Here is a 22,864-nt window from a genome sequence, read left to right as displayed (position 1 = left end):
ATACCTCCTCGTGGCCTTGGGCGAGTCCCTCAGTCACCCTGAGCCTTCATTTCCTCCTCAGTCATGCACACTATATTTTTTAAAAAATCTACTTCAGTGCTCGTAAGAATGCCTGCAATGGCCTGCCTCACAGTGGGCCTGCGGTGCGAGGGAGGCAGGGCTGGCACCAGAGTCAGCAGGTGGGTTTGGATTTGAGCCAGGGAAAAGCAAGAAGACCTGGTGGGCCACACTCAGGTCTCTGGGAAGGAATGGAGCCCCAGGAGATGAGGCTGGAGAGGATTGGAAACCATGTCTATGAGAGGCTGTCAGCTGCCTGGATCTGTGGAAAAAACAACAAATCCTCCATTTTCCCTTGAAGGAGAAAATAGTCATTTCTAAAGTATTGGAGCCCCTGTGAACAGCAAAGGTAGGAGGTAGGGGGCCTAATTCATCTTTGTTCTCTTGTCATCTTTCCCTCTTTGCTTTTGCTGCTGGGAAGCCCAGGCACCCTCAGATGTGAGTTTGTGGGAATTCTTACCATGACCTTTGGCTACTCTTTTAAACTGCTGTTGTATGGCTCTTTTGTAAGTCTTGCTGTAAATGACATGAGGTATATGAAAACAAAGCACCCAACTATGTGAGAACTCGTGGACGGAGAGGATGATTCTGGGGGCTGTAGAAGATTGGCAGGAAGCGATGGTGCAGGGATGAGGGAGGGTGGGTGCAGAGGCCTTGTGCACCCAGACAGGTAAGAACTCAGAAAACCATGAAGCACCCATTCCCTCTCACCATGCACAGCACAGCCCTGGCCTCTGCACCCCTGCTCGCATCAGGCAGGCACGGGGATCGTGCCTTGTGTGGAGGTGGCCCTGGGGCCAGACAGACCTGGGATCCCATCCTGTTCACCCTGTGCTGACCTAATTAGCCCCTTCTCCCTGGCCCTCAGTCTCAGGATGCAGGGGACTTCCCTGAAGTGGCACCCAGCGAGAGGAGGGTGCCCTTCCTGACTTGCACTCTGTACCTGCCATGAGACCAGCTTGACAGAGCCTGGAGACCTGCATGGGCCAGGGTCACAGCCGACCAGTGGCACAGGGGCAGCAGGGCAGCAGTGTCAGGGAGCCATGAACAGGTGGCTGGAACCAAGACTAACTTGACTAAGCTTAGGGCAGTGTGGGGAGGAGGGTCTCGTGGGAGCTGCAGCCAGGTAGGAGGTACAGCGAGCTCTCAGTTCAGGACCTGGGTTCTGGATCTGGCTCTGCCACCTCCTTGCTGGGTGCCCTCAGAGCCAGCTTTGCTGTCTTGGGATGGGGTGGGAGTCTCTGTCTACCCACCTCACAGGGCTTCTGCAAGGGTCTGGAACATTCCTGAGGCACCCAGAGGGATACTGTGCCCCCGCCTCCAACACCGCCCTCACATCCACTGGCAGAAAACAAAGAGGTGCCGTCTGGTCTGGCTGCTGGGATGCACTGTCTCCGAGTCTGTTTTCAGGGTCCTCACTCTAAGGCCTACAGCAGTGAGAGAGGGACAGGGCTGTGGGTGAAGCAGGAAGGCCACTGTAGGACCCCAGGTGGTGAGAAGCTCAGCTCCCAGTCACAAGCCAGGGAGCAGTGGAGTCAGGCCTGGAGCCAGGTCTCCCAGGACCCACCCAGACCCACTATGGGGCCAACAAATTGCATGATGGACAGTGACTGCAGCCCCACACCCAAGGGACAGCCTTATAGACCCATAAACTCAAAATAGCCCGGACCTTCAACATCCTGGACTCAGTCTCACACATCATCAGGATGAGGCGCATGAGATAAGCAGGTTTCTTTCCTTCCTCGAGGAGACCTTTCCCCCTGCCTCAACCTGCAGGGAGGAGACCTTCATCTACCCAATGGGGGTGATTGCATTCCTCCTACCTGGAGAATTTTGCTGGGTGAGCGGAGACAGGGCAGCTTGTGGGCACAGCATCTGTCGGGCATCACTGTCTGTCTCACAGAGAGGACGTGGGCTCAGAGGGGCCAAGGGGCTTCTGCTGGAACCCAGGTTTTCCAACTCCTGATAGTGCGCCCCTGGCCGCCACACTCTGCTGGCTTCCTTGGGCAGGCCATGCCGCATCTCCAGGCCCCATTTCCACATCCCTGCGATGAGGAGGCACGCCTTGCCCTGCCCACCCTGTGTGGCGCTGTGAGGGAGATGGGGAAGGGAAGGTGCTCAGAGGAGGGCTTGTTCAAGGAGTGGCGTCCCTGGGGCAGGCTGTGCAGCCAGCGCTCTGGAGCAGGGGCGGGCTGGGCTGGGGACGCTTTCCACCAAGCCAGGCGGGCCACCAGAGCTCGGGCTCTCCCTGTGGGGCGGGCGAGCCTGCTGAGCTCCCAGGCAGGGTGTCCCAATGCAGAGCCTTGGGGAGCCTCCCACCCTTGGAGGTGCTGGTCCATCCCTCCTCTCGAGGCCACCTCAGGACACCCCCAGCTCACTCACACTGCTGTCAGTCCCACCCCCCTGGTAGGTGTCACTCGGCAGCAAATATCTGGGAGCAGCTGCTGATTCAGGGCCATTTCTAGCACAGTCGCTGGAGAGACCAACCCAGTGGGCAGGCGTCTGAGTGGGCATGACTGAGGGGGCAGGCCGTTTCCTGGGGGAGCGATGCTGCAGAGGTCTGAGGAGTGGTGGGAGTTAGCGGTCGTGGGCCTGGGCACCAGGTGCCAGGGCAGATGCGGGAGGTGATCCACAAGACACGTCTGTTGAGTGCTCCTTCGCCCCGCCTGCCACATCAGCTCCTGATATTTCCTCAACAGCTGCCTTGTCTCTGTGTCACAGGTGAGGACTGGTGTGCCCATCTTCCTCCTTTGGGGTGGGACAGCCTGCAATGTGCATGGAGCTCAGTGGGTGCTCCAGGTCAGCTGGGGCAATTGGGTGGGGAGGGAGTGCTGGGGAGTGGCAGCTGGGGCCACTGATGCAGCTGTGGGCCAAGGAAACGTCCCTTCCTACTGGGTTAAAGAATGTGTCCAGAAAGGGCAAATCCAGAGGTTCCTAGATTGGATCTCACTGGCCTCCATGGACAGCTGCAGCCTGAGCCATCCTCTCCACTGTAATGACAGGGCAGAATGACCCACCCCTGCTACAAAACTGTGTGGTGCAACCACCCATGGACCTGGGAAGCTGAAAAGAATCTGGATGTCTTAGTAGGCCACAAGCTTGAAGGGAGAACCTTAAAAGCAGTTATGTGATTCAGACTCTGAGGTAGCTTGGTAGAAAGTGCCAGTCCCAGTTCTGCCAGACAAGACCAATTACCTCTCTGAGCTGGGGAGGATAGCAGAACGTGGCTTTCCTTCCTTCTGTGCCATGGCCAGGGACCGGCCCAGTGCTAGACAAGGGCCAGTGACAAACCTGAGGCCTAACACTGCAGGGAATATGTGGCTGCAGAGAGCTCAGCCCCTGCCATGATGAGCAACAGCAGCCACCTCAGCTCCAGGTGAGCTGCTGCTGGGGAGGCAGCGTGCAGACCCGTGGCACCTGGGTTTGCTGCTCCCCAACTGGCATCCTGACCATGGGAGGCCAACCAGGGTGAGTACTGGTTGCTGGGTGGGCTCTGAGAAGGCTACGGTTCCCATATCCCCATGGAGGCCAAAGCGCGCAGTGAGCATATTTGTTACCATCGCAGCAGAGGGGGAAGCCAGACGGCCCCCAGGGCCTTCTTCACTGCAGGTGTCAACAGAAGCAGACTCTGCAAAATATTTGAAAAGATTTATTCTGAGCCAAATATGAGTGACCACGGCCATGACATAGCTCTTGGAAGGCCGTGAGAACATGTGCCCAAGGTGGTCAGGGTGCAGCTTGGTTTTATACATTTTAGGGAGGCATGAGGCAGCAATCAAATACATTTAAGAAATACATTGGTTTGGTTCAGAAAGGCAGGACAACTCAAAAGCAAGGTGGGGAGGGGCCTTCCGGGCTATGGGTTAATTTAAACATTTTCTGGTTGGCACTTGGCTGAGTCGTCTAAAGACCTGGGATCAATAGAAAGGAAATGTTCAGGTTAAGATAAAAGATTGTGGAGACCAAGGTTCTTTTTAAGTCTTACAGTGGCTCCCCTTAGAGACAATAGATGACAGATGTTTCCTAATCAGACCTTCAAAAAGGTGCTAAAACTCAGTCTCTTCAGGATTGGCAGGGGCTGGAAGAAAACGATCTAACTATGTGAATAGGGATTCTTTACAGATACACATTTTCCCGCACAAAGGACAGCTTTGCAGGACCACTTCAAAATATGGCCAAGAAGCATGTTTTGGGATAAAATACTTTGTCTTCCTTGACTCGTAATGTTATGCCAGTCAGGTTGGAAAGTAAGTCACGATATATAGGGTTAAATAAAACCCATCTGGTGAGAATTTATGGTTTTTAGGGCATGACTCCCCAGGCGCCTTACATAGGAATTTGGGCAAGATAAAAAATATCAGAGCTTAGTCCTCACAGGGAATGGCGGGGGGTGGGGGGAGCAGATGTGTTATAGGAAAAGGGTCCTGATCCAGACCCCACAAGAGGGTTCTTGGATCTCGCACAAGAAAGAATTCAGGGCGAGTCTGCAGTGCAAAGTGAGAGCAAGTTTATTAAGAAAGTAAAGGAACAAAAGAATGGCTACTCCATAGACACAGCAGCCCCCAGGGCTGCTTGTTGCCTATTTTTATGGTTATTTCTTGCTGATGTGCTAAACAAGGGGTAGCGTATTCATGCCCCCCTTTTTAGACCATAGCGGGTAACTTCCTGATGTTGCCATGGCATTTGTAAACTGTCCTGGCCCTGGTGGGAGTGTAGCAGTGAGGACAACCAGAGGCCACTCTCGTTGCCAGTTTGGTTTTGATGGGTTTTGGCTGGCTCCTTTACTGCAACCTGTTTTAGCAGCAAAGTCTTTATGACCTGTATTTTGTATCTCATCCTGTGACTTAGAATGCCTTAGTGTCTGGGAATGCAGCCCAGTAGGTTTCACCCTCATCTTACCCAGCTCCTGTTGAAGATGGAGTTGCTCTGGTTCACATGCCTCTGACAGATGGGCCCCTGCCAGAGGCCAGGGTCTCATACTGCCACCCTTCCCTCCCCAGGCCTGCAGGGACTTCCTGGAACTAGCAGAGATACACAGCCGGAAATGGCAGCGGGCACTGCAGTATGAGCAGGAGCAGCGCGTGCACTTGGAGGAAACCATTGAGCAGCTGGCCAAGCAGCACAACAGCCTCGAGCGGGCCTTCCGCAGCGCCCCCGGCCGGCCGGCCAACCCCTCTAAGAGCTTCACTGAGGGTGAGTGCCCGGGCAGCCAGGGCACGACTGTCCCGTGACCTTCTGCCAGCTGGCTCTGCATATACAACTTCTGCTCCCCCACATGCATATCCCTGGCTGTGTCCACATGTGGGCTGGGCTTGGCCAACTCTGGACTGCCTTTTTGTGCTTTGTATGTCCCGTGCCCACTGGCAACAGTTTCTCTGCACCTAGGTTCACATTCTCAAGAGTTAAGTTTAATAAGCCCAGCTGTCCCTTGTGTGGCAGGGGTATCCTGGTGCCAGGTGGCCACCCACCTAGCCTTGGGTGGGGGGGTCATGGGGATCGTGGACAGGGGTCCAACAGAAAGGGAAGCTGGGCCACAGAAAGACTGACCCGCATGCTGAGAGATCGGGGGCGGGAGGGGGGCTTCCAGAAAGAGGCTCCTGTGCAATGAATGCGTTGAAAGCACATGATTCTAGCAGAGGGAGCAAGGGTGGCTGCGGCCCAGGGCTGCCCAGGTGACTGAAGCAGGAGGGGAGTGAGGCCGGATGGGGGTTGAGGGAGCCCTTGGCTCTGGACTTAGGGAGGCGAGATGAGCCTTTTGTGAAGTTACAAACGAAAGCTCTGCCTATGTCTCTAGGAAGCCTCTTGACTCCCAAAGGAGAGGACAGTGAGGAAGATGAAGATACCGAGTACTTTGATGCCATGGAAGACTCCACATCCTTCATCACCGTGATCACTGAGGCCAAGGAAGACAGGTAAGGTGGCTGCATCTGGGCAGAGCCTCCCCCACCCTGGTCTTAGGCTGCACCTGGTCTTTTCACCAGCTATCTACTTGTTTACTTGGGGTTTTCTTTCCTTTAAATCTTGCTTTGGCCAGGCCCAGTGGCTCCCAGCACTTTGGGAGGCCAAGGGTAAGAGGATTGCTTGAATACAAGAGTTCGAGACCAGCCTGGGCAACATGGCAAAACCCTGTCTCTACAAAAAATACAAAAACTAGCCAGGGGTGGTGGTACAGGCCTGCAGTCCTAGCTACTTGGGAGACTGAGGTGGGAGGGTTGCTTGAGCCCAGGGAGGTTGAAGCTGCAGTGAGCCATGGTCATGCTACTGCACTCTATCCTGGGCAACAGAGAGACCCTGTCTCAAAAAATCAATAATCTGTCTTGCTCTAGATGGGATTTCATTGTTGTGTGAGCCTCATTTACACAAACCTAGCTGATAGAGCCTCCACACACCTGGGCTATGTGGCACAGCCTATTGCTCCTGGGCTACAGAACCTGTACAACATGCGACTGTACTGAATATTGTAGGCAATTGTGACACAATGGTTAAGGATTTGTGTATCTAAACATAGAAAAGGTATATTAAAAATATAGTATGATAGTCTTATGGGACCACTGTCAATACACTATCCGCCAATAAAATGTTGTTATGCGGTGTCTATCTACACACAGAACACACGGCAGTGACCAGGACATTTACTAGCAATGAAAACGATGTTGTCTAGAGAAAGGATGGGCCAGGTCCCAAGGAGGCCTCGGGATTCATCAGTAACTTGCCTCCCGCTTTGTGTTTCCTGCAGAAAAGCTGAAGGTAGCACGGGGACAGGTTCTGTGGACTGGAGCTCAGCAGACAATGTAAGTGAGGGGGAGCACTGTAAGGGCCGGCAGGCAGGACCATGCCCCAGTCCAGGAGCGCCACCCTGCCCTTCACCAGCGGTGTGCCAGTTCTCAGGGTGGAGGGCAGATACCTGGAAGCTGAGGGGGCGCTCTGGCCTCCGCTGACGGGGGTGTCCCCACTTCTGTGGCAGGTACTAGATGGTGCCTCGCTCGTGCCCAAGGGTTCGTCCAAAGTCAAGAGGCGAGTCCGCATCCCCAACAAGCCCAACTACAGCCTTAACCTCTGGAGCATCATGAAGAACTGCATCGGTCGGGAGCTCTCCAGGATCCCCATGCCGGTGGGTGGCTCGGGCAGGGCAGCCCTGGCAGGTCCTCTGGGGCTGCTTTCCTGTGCATGGATGAGAAGTAATGGCCTGTGTGAAGTACACACAGCCTTGGAGTGTCATTTTCTTAATGGCACCTGAGGAGCATGTAACTAATTATCTAATCATGTTCATAGACATTCTCCAATCTTCCAAAGTACAGGGATCTTTAGGCTCTGACAGAAGGAGCCAGGGAGAAGCTCTGCATGGATCAGCAACCTGGGGAGCCCCAGAGCACCTCTGGATCTCACGGGGCCTTACCATGTCCCGGCTGTCCCGATCTGTAGATGGGGAGTGGCAGGATGGGGCTGTGTGTGGAGGGGTGGGGCCTCCTTCAGCTGGCAGCCATCCCTGGTGCCATCCCCAGGAAATGCAGACTCGGTGTGGTCACACAGTGGGCTGAGGGCAGAACTTGGATCTTCATGCCACCTGGCTACGGTTCTCCACCAGGCCGGACGGTTCTGCTGTGTGACCCAGAACGAGTTCCTTCACATCTCCAGCCTCTGTGTCCACATCTGTAGAGTGGGGAGAATCACAACACCCCCTTCACAGTGTCCGGGAGGATGGAGCAAGATAACACGAGGAAGCTGAGACTCGTACCCGATGGCATCATGGTGGGGAGAGTGACCCTGCCCTATGTGACACTGAGACAGGGGCCCTGGGCCTAACCTATCCTGTACCAGGTCCTATCACAGCTCAGAACATGGGGAAGACCCACTTCCTCCACCCACAGACTCATGTGCTCATTCATTCATTCTCTCACTGCTTCCTAAGATTCGGCACTGAAGATACAGCAGTGGGCCAGGCAGAACCCCTGGCCTTGGCGGGTGTCCATCCAAGCAGAGGAGAGCGACAGCAAACATGATAAAAGTGTGTAGGATGCAGAAGACCAGAAAGTGGGGAGGGCTGTGAAGAAAACAGGCAGGAGGGGCCAGGGAGGTGATGGCTTGGGGGCCGCAGTGTTGGACAGGGCCATCAGAGAAGCCTCAGTGTGAAGGTGCCATCTGAGCAGGGATGTCCCTGAATATTTGAGAAAAGCAAGGGCACCGTGTCAAGCCAGGGCTGGTGCCCAGCCTGACTGCCCACCTGCCCACCCACAGGTGAACTTCAACGAGCCCCTGTCCATGCTCCAGCGGCTGACAGAGGACCTGGAGTACCACCACCTGCTGGACAAGGCGGTGCACTGCACCAGCTCGGTGGAGCAGATGTGCCTGGTGGCCGCCTTCTCTGTGTCCTCCTACTCCACCACGGTGCACCGCATCGCCAAGCCCTTCAACCCCATGCTGGGGGAGACCTTCGAGCTAGACCGCCTCGACGACATGGGCCTGCGCTCCCTCTGTGAGCAGGTGAGCGGGCTAGGCTGGCGCTGGGTGGTGCCCGCCCACATTCTGGCCAAGCTGTTCCTGCCAGGCCCAAGGTGACAAATGGGATGCAGCCTCTGACCCCCACTGCCCATACCCAAGGGGCCATCAAGCTGAGGTCCAGCTGGGAAGCATGGCCTCCCATGGCAGGGGCAGCACAGGGCTTCCTGGAGATGGCAAGGGGCATGAGAACACAGCATGGTGAGGACAGGGTCAGGCCTGGTTGCAGAGACGGGGAGGATAAGCTCCAGGCCAGGGTGCTGTGCAGCAGAGGTGGAGGGGCATCTGTGGGCACTGCTGGGGAGGAGCATGGGGTCGCCACTGAGCTGAAGGCAGCTAGCAGGAGGAGCCTGGGTGCAGTGGGATGGACTCTGCCCCAGCCAGTGACAGCAGCCTGTCCCAGCCACCCCTTCCCCACGAAGACATGCCAAGACCCAGGCCCAGGAGCCTCAGCAGTGGCAGCCCCATGCTGAACCTGGGCGTCCTGGTTGAAAACGAGGTGATTCTGTTGGTGCCAGCATTGTCCTGGCTCCTGGCATGAGCATGGGACGCTGGCCATTCAGATCCTGGTGCTAGTTGAAGAGGCTGCAGCTGCTGCAAGGCCCTGTTAGGAGGCGGCCGCAGTGACCCATGCAGGGGTGCAGTGGCCAGACCTGGGTGAAGGGGGAGGCCAGAACACGGGCAGCTTTTGAAGAATAAGCCAGCTGGTTTGCCAACGCTTTGGATATGGGGGTGGGAGGCAGTCAGGGTGATCCCAGGTCCTTGGCCTGAGCCCTGGAGTGAATGTATTTCTCCATTCAGCAGACGTTAGATGCCCTCGACATGCCAGGTGCTGCTCAGGCATGGAGGTTTCAGCTGGGAAGTGAACAGACACGGCTCCAGTTCTCATGGGGCTGGGAAAGCAGGGCGGATACTGTGGCTGCTTACAGCTCTTTTCGGTGGTCACGGAGCAGCTTTGCTGATGCAGAGAGAGTGAAGGGAGGAAATGAAAGGAGGGTGGAGAAGCAGCAGCTGGAGGTGTGGTACACCTGGGGTGGGGCCTGCCTCCTGACCTGCCAGAGGAGCCCTCTCCTGTAATGGAGGGAGTGGCCCACAGGGAGGCCCAGGGAGGTGGAGGTGGGAGTGGAGGGGGCAGATACTGGATGCATTTTGAAGGAAGGGCAGGCAGGCTTTGCTCAGGGTTAGAGGAGGAGCATTAGGAGAGCCATAGAGGCTGCAGAGCATTTGGTGTGAGTGGTTGGAAGGGCAGGATGCTGAAGTGTAGGTGAGGAGGAGGCAGAGCTTCCCACGGGCTCCTTGGGGAGGCATCAGCTGAGTTCAGGGCCAGCTCACCATCTCCCAGGGTGGTTTGCAGCTGGGCCTGCCCTCCTGGGGCATAGGAAGCAAGTAGGCACCTTTTTCGGAGACAGGAAGTTAGGCAAGGCACACTAGGGGCAGCGGGAGCCCGGCTCTGCCCTGGTCGGGCTCTGCCTGTCTGAGGGGAGGTGTTCAGGGGCAGCTGGAGGCCAGGGGCAGGGCTAGGCTAGGGCTGCTGTCCTGGGGAGTAGACTTAGGAGAGGGAAGCCTGGGTCCCACGGCCAGAGGAGCATGGAATAAGGAAGAACAGACAAGGGAGGTTTGGTGGCACTGCCAGTGAGGCAGGGGAGGGCTGGGCCGGGGGCAGTGCATTGATGTGGATGCCTGCTCTGGAGCCAAGCTGGCCAGGGGCAGGGCCCAACTGCCCCTTGGCTAAAATCACACTGCCAGTCTGGGCCCCCTTGGTATAACATGGCACAGCAGCCGCACCTGGCATGTGGGGAGGATTAGATGAGAAGTGGACATGGAACCCTCGGCACAGTGTGACACCCTTTGTTTTATTAGCCCTCAGTGCACCTGTCACAAGCACGTCTTTGAGGCGTGAGGTCTGCCATCACCCCTATTTCACAGCCCAGGAGCCAGGCACTGAGAGGCGCAGGACAGCACCCGGATGCTTTTCTGCTCAAGGCAGTGCCTTCCTGGGGGCCTGCCTTGGGTCCATGGCCACCTGAGGAACAGCCAGGACTGCTCCTATGGCCACAGAGCTGTGCCTGCTGAGATAGCACAAGCTGTCCCTCCCTGGCTGGGGGAGGTGGAACCTGGGCTCATGTCTGGCAGATGCTCACGTCCTATGGGTCTGGTCTCAGGTGAGCCACCACCCCCCCTCAGCTGCGCACTACGTGTTCTCCAAGCATGGCTGGAGCCTCTGGCAGGAGATCACCATCTCCAGCAAGTTCCGGGGAAAATACATCTCCATCATGCCGCTAGGTGAGCTGGGGCCCGGTGCCTTCCTGGGACAGAGACATTCTGCCTAAGAGGGAGGATTCTGGTGATGCAAAAGCCAGCTGGGGGCTTCCAAGGGAGGCCTCCCTGTAGGCCTGCCTCTCCAACCCACAGCCTGGTTCTCAAGACACCAGGCCTAAGGGCAGACTGGCCAGAGCCCTGCATGGGGGGCATGACCTCTGACCTGTCCCCCGCCTCCAGGTGCCATCCACTTAGAATTCCAGGCCAGTGGGAACCACTACGTGTGGAGGAAGAGCACCTCAACCGTGCACAACATCATCGTGGGCAAGCTCTGGATCGACCAGGTCAGGGGCACCCTTGGGGAGGGGGTGTATGGCCCGCGGGCTGGCCGCTGACCACTGCCCTCCTTCGCCAGTCAGGGGACATCGAGATTGTGAACCATAAGACCAATGACCGGTGCCAGCTGAAGTTCCTGCCCTACAGCTACTTCTCCAAAGAGGCAGCCCGGAAGGTAAGCAGGACCAGCCACCTCTGAGCACCCCAGGGGGCCCAGGGCAGAGTGTGCACCTACGCTGGTCCTGCCAATGTCCACAGGTGACAGGAGTGGTGAGTGACAGCCAGGGCAAGGCCCACTATGTGCTGTCTGGCTCATGGGATGAACAAATGGAGTGCTCCAAGGTTGTGCATAGCAGTCCCAGCAGCCCCAGCTCCGACGGGAAGCAGAAGACAGTGTACCAGACCCTATCAGCCAAGCTGCTGTGGAAGAAGTACCCGCTGCCGTGAGTAGGGCTGGCAGGGGCCCCACCACAGGCGTAGGACAGGGGTCAAAGGAGAGGGAGGGAGGACAGTGGACAGAAAGCAACTGACAGGCACAGGAGGTCGGGAGGGTTCAGACATGGGCAGAGAACAATATTATGCAGCCGACATCCCAGTGTGAAGGCAGATACCCAACAGTAAATAAATGTGAAACTATCGAACGCTATGCACAGACTTTAAGTGAGGTGATAGGACAGAGCCCCTCCCTGTTCCTCCCTACAAGAAATAAAAAACATACTTGAAAATAACCATAGGAAATAGAAAACTATAAAATGTGGCATAGGAAAGTCCAAATAGAACAAATAGAAATTTGACAAAGAAAAAAAAATAACTGAAATTGAGAACCCTATGGAATGGTTTAGTAGCTAGAATCTATCACCTGAACACAGGTCAGAAGACGTGATAGAACTGAATTTAAAGAGACAATATCCAGAAAAGACAAGAAGCTACAGGGAGAAGACAGAGTGAGGTCCCTGGAGCAGGCTCCCTGGCCTCCACTGGGAGCTAGTTTGAGTGCAGAGTATCCCGTCAGATCTCCTGCAGTGGAATCTACATTTCTGTAAGCTTGCTCAGCAAGATTGAGAGCAGGGTTTGGCATACTTCTAGCAAGAGTCCCAAAAGGGAAGAGGGACTGTTCCTGAAGATAAAATAACAAAGAACTTCCTGCACCTAAATCTATGCAGTGAAACTAAATCAGAGGAAACTATTAAGCAGCCAGATTTTAAAAAGACATCACTTTCCAAGGAGCTGTTCCCTTATCAACAGAAATGGGAGCTTGAAGACAGTCAAGTGATGTCTTGCGTGAGCTGAAAGATGCACTGCCAGCCTAGAATTATACACCCAGGGGGACCATCTTTAAAGAATGAAGGTGAAATCAAGGCATTTTCAGGCAAACAAAAAGCTTAGTTTGGCACCAGCAGACCTGCATGAAAGGATATACCTCAGGCAGGAGGAAACTGACCCCAGAGGGAAGATCTGAGACATATGAATGAATAACAGATACTGTGCACCTACATAAATGCTGAACAAACAAGAATAATGTGGGGTATAACATTTTAGAATGCGGCTGCACAGTAAGAAGAGGAATGAAGGGAGGGAAACTGCTCAAAGGCCCCCATGCTGCCCTGGAAGAGGATCAAGATGCACATTTGCTTCTGACTGTATGAAGTATGTTTATTGCTATTCCTAGGGTAACCGCTAAAATAATCCATTTAGCTGGAATCCCAGAAGAAGAAAAAAAAAAAAAAAAAAAGAGGGAGCTATAACGAAGATAAATTTCCCAGAGTAAAAGCAAAGGGATGAAAGACCCTGTACTAAAGTGTGCTCAAGACAAGAAATAAAGAAAAATGTTCATCTAGATCATGCGATAGTCAAAATGAAGACCGAAGAAAAATATTCTAATAGCTTCCAGAGAGGAGCAAAAGATTTTAGTCAAGGATAAAGAATCAGACTGACATCAGATTTTCAACAACCAACATTGGATTAGTATTTTCTAAGTTACAAAATTAGAAAGCAGAATTTTCTATTTAGTCAAAGTATCATTCACATATGGGGCCCTATCCTTTGGCATGCAGCCTCAGAAGTTTTGCCACACGAAAACCCACGATGAAAACAGTATTGGGCCAGATGCGGTGGCGCATGCCTGTAATCCCAACACTTTGGGAGGCGGAGGCAAGCGGATCACTTGAGGTTAGGAGTTCAAGACTACCCTGGCCAACATGGTAAAACCCCATCTCTACTAAAAATACAAAAATTAGCCAGGCATGGTGGTGGGCACCTTATAATCCCAGCTACTCAAGAGGCTGAGGCATGAGAATCACTTGAACCTGGGAGGCAGAAGTTGCAGTGAGCTGAGATCGTGCCACTGCACTCTAGTCTGGGAGAAGAAAAAAAAAAAAATGAACACTGGACATAGTACTTAAAAGGGGGGATGGGGGGAGCAAGGATGTCACAATAGATGAATAAAGGGGTTTTGTTTGCTTTTTCATTGTTTTTTTGTTTTGAGATAGAGTCTCATTCTGTCGCCTAGGCTAGAGTGCAGTGGCATGATCTTGGCTCACTGCAACCTCTGTCTCCCAGGTTCAAGCAATTCTCCTGCCTCAGTCTTCCGAGTAGCTAAGAGTACAGGGGCATGCTACTATGCCCGGCTAATTTTTGTATTTTTAGTAAAGACAGGGTTTCGCCATGTTGGCCAGGCTGGTCTTGAACTCTCGACCTCAAGTGATCGGCACACCTTGGCCTCCCAAAGTGCTAGGACTACAGGTGTGAGCCACGACACCCAGCCTAAAAGTTATTTTTAAAATAATTGCTAGGATCAAAGAAAAAGAGAAAATATGTCCATAATAATGAAGATTTAAAAGTTTAGATAATGTTAGCATGATGGAATTTGAGGAGAAGAGAAGGACCTCAGGGATGTGAAGAAATGCTAAGTTCTTACTGGAAGGAAGAAACATTTATAAGATTGTTAAAATAGTAAGAGAAAATTTAAAAGTAGCACAAAAATTATAAATTAACATGATAGCAATAGGCCCAAGCATTATAATAAATATAAATAGATGAAGCTTACCAGTTAAAAAGCAAACTACTGACAAACTGGATTTTTTTTTAAGAGACAGAGTGTCGCCCTATTACCTAGGCTGGTATCCAGTGGCACAATCATTGCTCACTGCCGCCTCAAACACCTAGGTTCAAGTGATCCTCCAACTTCACACTTCTGAATAGCTAGGACTACAGGCATGCACCACCATGCCTGGCTAATTTTTTAAAATTTTTTGTAGAGACAGGGTGTCACTATGTTGCTCTGTCTGATTTCAAACTCCTGGCCTCAAGTGATCCTCCAGCCTCAGCCTCTCAAAGTGCTGGGATTACAGGCACAAGCCACCATGCCCGGCCTAACTGGATGTGTTAAAATCCAGATACCTGGACCTTCTAAGAGATTCCCAAAATGTAAAGGTATACAAAAGTTGAAAGTAAAAGACACATATCATGAAAATACTAACAAAGAGTTATAATAGCTGTATTAATATCAGGTAAAATAGACTTTAGGACAAAAGCATTATTAAGGAAGGGAAAGTTGCTATAATAAAGGTTGAGTTCATCAAAAAGATATAATAGTTTTAAACATTATGCATATAATTAAATGCCTCAAAAATATACAAAGCACATATTGATACTTAAGGAAGAAATTGATAAATCCATCACCACAGTGGAAATTGGGAGGTTTCTGTAAACCTCTTTCACTTGTTGATAGGTCAAATGGAAACAACTGAAAACAATCCAAGTATATGGAGATCGAAACAATATAGGCTATACAGACTCATGGATGCAACTCTGAGAATGTATTTTTTTCTCAAGTATACATGGAATGTATGCAAAAATTGATTGTGTACTAAACCCTAATGGAAGTCTCAAAGATTTACAGAGAGTAGACCACGATCTATAAGACAAGATAGAAGTTACAAACAAACTGATCAAAAAATCCCAAATATTTGGGAAAAAAATTAAGTTGCTAAATAACAGGCAAAACAAATTAGAATGAAAAAATGCAAAATATGTAGAACTGAATGATGTAAAAGATACTTGGCCGGGCGCGGTGACTCATGCCTGTAATCCCTGTACTTTGGGAAGCCGAGGCGGTTGGGGGTGGGGATCACCTGAGGTCAGGAGTTTAAGACCAGCCTGGCAAACATGGTGAAATCCTGTTTCTACTAAAAATACAAAAATTAGCTGGGCATGGTGGCATGTGCTTATAATCCCAGCTGCTTAGGAGGCTGAGGTGGGAGAATCGCTTGAACCTGGGAGGCAAAGGTAGCAGTGAGCTGAGATCGTGCCACTGTACTCTAGGCTGTGCGACAGACTGAGACTCCATCTCAGGGGAAAAAAAAAAAAAAGAAAAGGATATTTAAACTGGCTGGATGCAACAAAGGCAATGCTTCAAAGGAAATATATTGCCTTAAATCATTTAAATAATGTTGAGGCTTTTTCCTGAGTTTCAATTCTAATATTAGAGAAAGTTCAACATAGAAATCCAAAGAAAGAAGAAAAAATACTTTAAAAATAAGAGCAAGAGCAAGAGCAAAAGCCTGTGCAACATAGTAAGACCTCATCGCTACAAAAAAAAAAAAAATGTTTTTTCTTAATTAGACAGGCATGATGATACATGCCTGTAGTACCAGATACTCAGGAGGACTGAGGTGGGAGGATCACTTGAGCCCACGAGGTCGAGGCTGCAGTGAGTTGTGAACACACCACTGCACTCCAGCCTGCGTGACAGAGCAAGACCCTGTCTCAGAAAATAATAATAATTTTTGGCCGGGCGCAGTGGCTCACGCCTGTAATCCCAGCACTTTAGGAGGCCGAGGCGGGCAGATCACCTGAGGTCAGGAGTTTGAGACCAGCCTGACCAACATGGAGAAACCCCGTCTCTACTAAAAATACAAAATTAGCTGGGCATGGTGACGCGTGCCTGTAATCCCAGCTACTCAGGAGGCTGAGGCAGGAGAATTACCTGAACCTGGGAGGTGGAGGTTGCAGTGAGCCGAGATCACGCCATTGCACTCCAGCCTGGGTAACAGGAGTAAAACTCTGTCTCAAAAATAATAATAATAATAATAATAATTATTATTATTATTATTATTATTATTATTATTATTATTTTGGCTAGACATGGTGGTTCATGCCGATAATCTCCTGTATTATTCCATTTTCACACTGCTATAAAGATACCACCAGAGATTGGGTAATTTATAAGGGAGAAAAGGTTTAATTAACTCACAGTTCTGCCTGACTGGGGAGGCCTCAGGAAACTCAGTCATGGCGTAAGGCGAAGGAGAAGCAAGTACCTTCACAAGGCAGCAAGAAAAGAGCAGAGTAGGGGAAACAGTCACTTACAAAACCATCAGATCTAGTGAGAACTCACTCATTATCACAAGAATAGCAAGAGGGAAACCACCCCCATGGTCCAATCACCTCCCACCAGGTCCCTCCCCTGACGTGTGGGGATTACAATTTGAGATGAGATTTGGGTGGGAACACAGCCAAACCCTATCATCCCAGCACTTTGGAAGGCTGCGGTGGGAATATTGCTTGAGTTCAAGAATTTGAGACCAGCCTGAATATGGCAAGATACCATCTTTATATTAATAATAATATGGCTGGGCGTGGTGGCTCAAGCCTGTAATCCCAGCACTTTGGGAGGCTGAGACGGGCGGATCACGGGGTCAGGAGATCGAGACCATCCTGGCTAACATGGTGAAACCCCGTCTCAACTAAAAAATACAAAAAAAATCTAGCCAGGTGAGGTGGCGGGCGCCTGTGGTCCCAGCTACTCGGGAGGCTGAGGCAGGAGAATGGCGTGAACCTGGGAGGTGGAGCTTGCAGTGAGCTGAGATCCGGCCACTGCACTCCAGCCTGGGCAACACAGCAAGACTCCGTCTCAAAAAAAACTAAAATAAAATAATAATAATAATAATAATAAAAGCAGAAATCAATAAAAAAAGTCAAAAGCTGATTCTTTGAGGCACAAAAAAACTGTTAAAATAGAAAACTACTGACAAGACTGAGCAAGACAGAAACAAATATTAATGAAAAAGGTTTAATGTGACATATAAAGTATAAAGACATAATTAAAACTTAGATCGGAGGAACAAATTCTTAGAAAAATATAACAAGAACTAACTCCAGCTGGGCACAGTGGCTCATGCCTATAATCCCAGCACTTTAGAAAGCAAAGGCAGTTGGATCGCTTAAGCCCATGAGCTCAACACCAACCTGGGCAACAGCAAGACCCTGTCTCTACAAAAAAAAAATTTTTTTTAATTAGCCATGTGTGGTGGTATACATCTTTAGTCCCAGCTACTCAGGAGGCTGAGGCAGGAGGGTTACTTGAGCCCAGGAGGTCGAGGCTGCAGTGAGCTGTGACTGCTACTGCATACCAGCCTGGGTGACAAAGCAGACTCTGTCTCAAAAAAAAAAAAAAAAGAAAGAAAGAAAGAAAGAAAAAGAACTGACTCTAGAAGAAATTAAAAACATGAACAGTCCTATAATAAAGTAACTGAAGCAATAGTTTAAAAATTACCATAAAGAAAACACAAGGCCCAGATAATTTTACAGGTGAATTCTCCCAATTTTTTCAGAAACACATTATTCCAATTTTATATAAAGTGTTCTAGATCATAGAAAAAGGAAATATTCACCTCTCCTATACTGTGAGGTCAGGATAACCCTCATACCAAATTAGACTAAACTAGCAGTAGGAAAATAAAAGTTCTACCCTATTTCACTTATATTAATAAATATATAAGCAAAACTCCAAAACAAGATATCAGAAAATCCAATCCAACAGTGTATAAAAAAGATAGCATTCTATAATCAGATCGAATCTATCCTGGGTATACAGAATGATTTTATATTAGAAAATTCATAGAGTAATCATATTAACAGATTTCAACAGATTCAGAAAAAGTGTTTTAGGTGCCTAGATACAAGATTAATATACAAGAGCCAGTTGCACTTCAGCAAACAACTAGAAAAATGCAATTTAAGATAAGACACCAAGGCCGGGCGCAGTGGCTCACGCCTATAATCCCAGCCCTTTGGGAAGCCAAGGCAGGCAGATCACCTGAGGTCGGGAGTTTGAGACCAGCCTGACCAACATGGAGAAACCCCATCTCTACTAAAAATACAAAATTAGCCAGGCGTGGTGGCACATGCCTGTAATCCCAGCTACTCGGGAAGCTGAGGCAGGAGAATCACTCGAACCCAGGAGGCAAAGGTTGTGGTAAGCCAAGATCACACCATTGCACTCCAGCCTGGGCAACAAGAGCAAAACTCCATCTCAAAAAAAAAAAAAAAAGAAAAAAATACCAATTAACAGCATATAACATCAAGAACCTTGCAATAAATCTTATAATATATTCAAGACCTCTATAGAAAACATTATAAAGCTTTAATGAGATACCAAAGAAGAGCTAAATAAATGGAGAAAGATATAATGTTCATGGATAGAAAGTATTGTAAAGATGTCATGGTCTAAAAAATCAGTAAATCAAACAAAACCCCAATAGGGACTTTCATGGAACTTGATATTAGAATTTTTAAACTTATATTGAGGAATAAAGGGCCAAGACATTTCTGAAGAAGACCAAAGAGGACTTACCCTACTAGATACCAGGATTTTTATTTTGAAACTCCAGTGGAACAGAATAGTGAGCCCAGAAACAGACCCATGGATATATGTACCTCTGATATATGACAAAGGTGGCAAGATGGAATGGCTCACCAAATGGATATGGGTAAAAATGATTATCCCTATGGAAAAAGATGCACTTAATCCCTCCCTCACATTATAAAGAAAATCAACTCCAAATAATGGCCTAACAATAATATTAAGTTTGACTTATTGTAAACAATGACTTAATAAGTTTAAAAGGATAAATATCTTTTAGACCCTAAAGAAATATTAAGACACAAGCATTCATATATTTGACCATATTAAAGTACTTTTGTTCATTGAGAACTTTACTCACTAAAAGGCAATTTAAAGAAAGTGAAAAGACGATGCATAAACAAACTTGGAGAAGGTAATCGTAATACCTACCTATACTTGACAGAGGATTATCATCAAGAATACAGAGTATTTTATCACAGTTAAAAATAATAATTTTTAAAAGATCACATAAAGAACTTTTTTTGAGATGGAGTCTCACTCTGTCACCCAGCCTGGAGTGCAATGGTGTGATCTCAACTCACTGCAACCTCTGCCTCCCGGGTTCAAGCGATTCTCCTGCCTCAGCCTCCTGAGGAGCTGGGATTACAGGTGTGCACCACTATGCCTGACTAATTTTCGTACTTTTAGTAGAGATGGGGTTTTGCCATATTGGCCAGGCTGGTTTCAAATTCCTGACCTCAGGTGATCTGCCCACCTCTGCCTTCCAAAGTGCTGGGATTACAGGCAAGAGCCACCACGCCCAGCCCACATATAGAACTTCTAATCAACAAATAATGTAAAAGTAACGGGAAAATGTACAAGAGTCATGAACAAGAATTTTGCAGAAAAAACATATATGGACAGTCGCCATATAAAAACCATATACGTTGAAGAAGCCATAGATCTATAGTATCTCTGATACATTGCTGCTGGCAATGTAAATTGGTGCAACACTTGGGAAAACAGTTTGGCTTTACCTCCTAAAGATGAACAATCCACCAGGCGTGATGGCTTACGCCTGTAATCCCAGCACTTTGGGAGGCCAAGGCAGGTGGAACACCTGAGGTCAGGAGTTCGAGACCAGCCTGGCCAACCTGGTTAGTAGAAACCCTGTCTCTACTAAAAATATAAAAATTAGCCAGGCATAGTGGCACACACCGTAATCCACATGCTACTCCAAAGGCTGAGGCAGGAAAATTGCTTGAACCTGGGAAGTGGAGGTTGCAGTGATCCGAGATGGCGCCACTGCACTGCACTCCAGCCTGGATGACAACAGTGAAACTCCACTCCCCGTGAAAAAAGATGAACAATCACATAGTCATAACACAGTAATTCTACTTCTAAAAATATACTCAAGAGAAATTCTTGCAAATGTACAACAGGACTTATGCATAAGACTATGCATGAGACTATTCTAATAAAAACTTGGAAACAACACAAATTTATTGAATGAATAACTGTGGTACATTTGTACGAAGGAATATATACGGTAGCTAAAACTAAACCCTAGTAACATGAAGCAATATAGGTAAATCTTAGCAATATAATAAGAAAAAAAAAAGCAGAAGGTGCTGCAGCAGTACTGGTGGCCACGGTTCCTGTAGCCAGAAGGAGTTGCCCACAGAGCCCCCCACACAGCATACATAGGAAATCTACCTTTTAATATGGTTCAGGGTGATATAGATGCTATCTTTAAGGATCTCAGCATAAGGAGTATACAGGTAGTCAGAGACAAAGACACAGATAAATTTAAAGGATTCTGCTATATAGAATTCAATGAAGTGGATTCCCTTAAGGAAGCTTTGACATATGATGGTGCACTGTTGGGCAATCAGTCACTTCATGTGGACACTGCAGAAGGCAGAAAACAAGACAAAGGTGGCTCTGGATTCAGAAAAGGTGGCCCAGATGACGAGGCTTCAGGGATGACTTCTTAGGAGGCAGGGGAGGTAGTCACCCAGATGACTGGCAAACAGGCCCCGCAATGGGCACCCACGTCAGAGATGGTCCTCCCCTCCACGGATCCAACATGGATTTCAAAGAACCAACAGAGGAGGGAGGAGCACAAAGACCATGACTCCAGCTTAAACCTTGAACGGTTGTGACACCCCTCAATCAAGTAGCCAGTCCCAACTCTGCTATCTTCAGGGGTGCCAGACCCAGAGCGGAATTCATCCACAAGGAGCAAGAATGATCCTGCGGTTGGGAGGGAATGGGACTTGGGGGGTTGGAGCAGGACCACAGGCTGATGAGTCCCTGGGCCATGTTCCTGCTGCTTCCACTTCCGCGCCTGCCACTGGCCTCCCCACAGTGGAAACACAGCTTGTTGAGTGCATGCCAGCTGTTAACAAGTGGTTTTTAGTACATGGTGGGCTTTGCTGTATCTATGTAGTGCCTGTTCGTGTGTTTTTTTCTTTCTACCACTGCTTCCCCATTTTCCTTCTGTCCTTTTCCTCCCAGCTCCTTGTTTTCCTAGCAGCACATGGGGTTCCCCCGAGGATCGGAGGTGGCCGTGTGGGGGAGTCATTTGGGCTGCGGTGCTGCATCATTTTTCTCCTTGGCTTTCTCTTTTTACCTTAGACACTGGCCTGACTCCAGGCGTTTCCTTTCATTTCTTCAGTGTTTCTCTTCTGACCTGCATGTGTTGAGTTCTGTATTGCGTTGGCTTCCAACAAAAACCAGAAGTCACTGACAGACTGAACTGCAGTATAGTATTCAGCTGTGATGGACACAGAGAATTGGAGGCACCTTGTTTTCACAACTAGGCTAAAAACAGCTGTTAATCCTTGCAGGGTCCTTTCCATTCCTATTGAGAGGGAGCCCTGGCTCCATGATCCCTTCCCAAAGTGGACTGTCCAAAGGGATAGGCTCACATGAGAAACAGCGAGACCTGAAAGAGGAGACCATGGAGAAGATACAGTGAATGTTCGTATGCGTTCACGTGTTTTTGTTACTGCTCTTTTGAGGCTGTGTCCCAGCTAGTTCACTCCTTTCACCAGACATGGTCAAGGTTCCCCTCTCTGGCCAGCTGCAGCGAATGGCCAGATGGTTTCTTTTCTGCTGGGCCGAGGCACTTTGGGGGTTGGAGGGTAGTGCCAGCACTGCACTTGGTTGACTGCAGCGCTGACACAGTGTTTCCCCAAATCCCTGTTGCCTGTGTGTGTTTACCTGTTCCTAATATAGACAACGAGATACTGTGCTTCCACCTCCCCTTCAATTCATAGCCAAAATGGGTCTAGAATCTGGTACTTTACTCATTTCCCTTGATAAATGAAATTGTACTATGCAGAGCTGTCAGGAAACTTCAGATAACTGTATAGGACTTCAGCTGTCTAGGTCTGTGGCTGCATCTTGGGCCACACTTGATTGTTCCCATGTGCAGGGTTCAGCACTTACCTGGGAGTGGTAGGGGTTAGGCTTTTGAGCTTGAATGCCTATGTGTGAACAGATGAAAAATCCTTCAGTACCCAAATCCCAGTCTTCCCTTTGGGGAGCAGTTAGGGGGTGGCTGGCAGCAAGGGCCTAGGAAAGAGACCCTTGCCGGGTGATGGCAGGGTAGGGTGGGGCGCCCAGTGGAGTGTGCTTAGTAATTGGTCACCGGCTGTCATCCTTGGCTTCTCCTACTGTGTCTTTGTTACAAGTCCTCAGCAATCCACAGAACTAACTCTCTCCTTCCTTCCACCTGTCAGCTTCTCTGCTTCTGAGATAAGAACCATTTCTGTAACACCAATACTTAAGCAAGACATGCATTATGTGGTGTAATCAAACCTGATGCTTTCAGATCATCTACTTAAATCTTCAATGTGGTTAAGATAAAGAAACAAAACAAATGCATCTAAACTTCTGGGCAATCCAGTTGATTTTTAAATGTAAGAATGGAATTCCAAACACAACACATTCAGCTATATGACAGAAAGCAAATCTATGGATATGGTATTTTGTGAAGGATCTTTTCAACAAAAGAAACCCTTACATAATTTATACACACACACACACACACACACACACACACACACACACACACACACA

The 22,864-nt window shown here is 49.4% G+C and overlaps 1 protein-coding gene and 1 pseudogene across 2 annotated transcripts in view; both read left to right on the top strand.

Annotated features, from left to right (window-relative positions):
* The window catches only part of OSBP2 (oxysterol binding protein 2), a 227,221-nt gene that overhangs the window by 200,777 nt on the left and 3,580 nt on the right, over positions 1-22,864 (top strand). For both annotated transcript variants that reach the window (XM_023185479.2, XM_023185480.1), the window contains 9 exons: positions 5,058-5,250; positions 5,852-5,969; positions 6,794-6,848; positions 7,022-7,168; positions 8,293-8,538; positions 10,716-10,836; positions 11,053-11,156; positions 11,228-11,323; positions 11,407-11,591. In XM_023185479.2, coding sequence (XP_023041247.1) covers positions 5,058-5,250; positions 5,852-5,969; positions 6,794-6,848; positions 7,022-7,168; positions 8,293-8,538; positions 10,716-10,836; positions 11,053-11,156; positions 11,228-11,323; positions 11,407-11,591 — 1,265 coding nt within the window. The remainder of the gene's footprint in view (positions 1-5,057; positions 5,251-5,851; positions 5,970-6,793; positions 6,849-7,021; positions 7,169-8,292; positions 8,539-10,715; positions 10,837-11,052; positions 11,157-11,227; positions 11,324-11,406; positions 11,592-22,864) is intronic.
* Positions 11,708-21,029, top strand: LOC111521847 (annotated as a pseudogene).

Source organism: Piliocolobus tephrosceles, chromosome 19 (assembly GCF_002776525.5).
Source record: "Piliocolobus tephrosceles isolate RC106 chromosome 19, ASM277652v3, whole genome shotgun sequence".
NCBI lineage: Eukaryota > Metazoa > Chordata > Mammalia > Primates > Cercopithecidae > Piliocolobus > Piliocolobus tephrosceles.
This window is presented reverse-complemented; position numbering and strand designations above follow the sequence as displayed.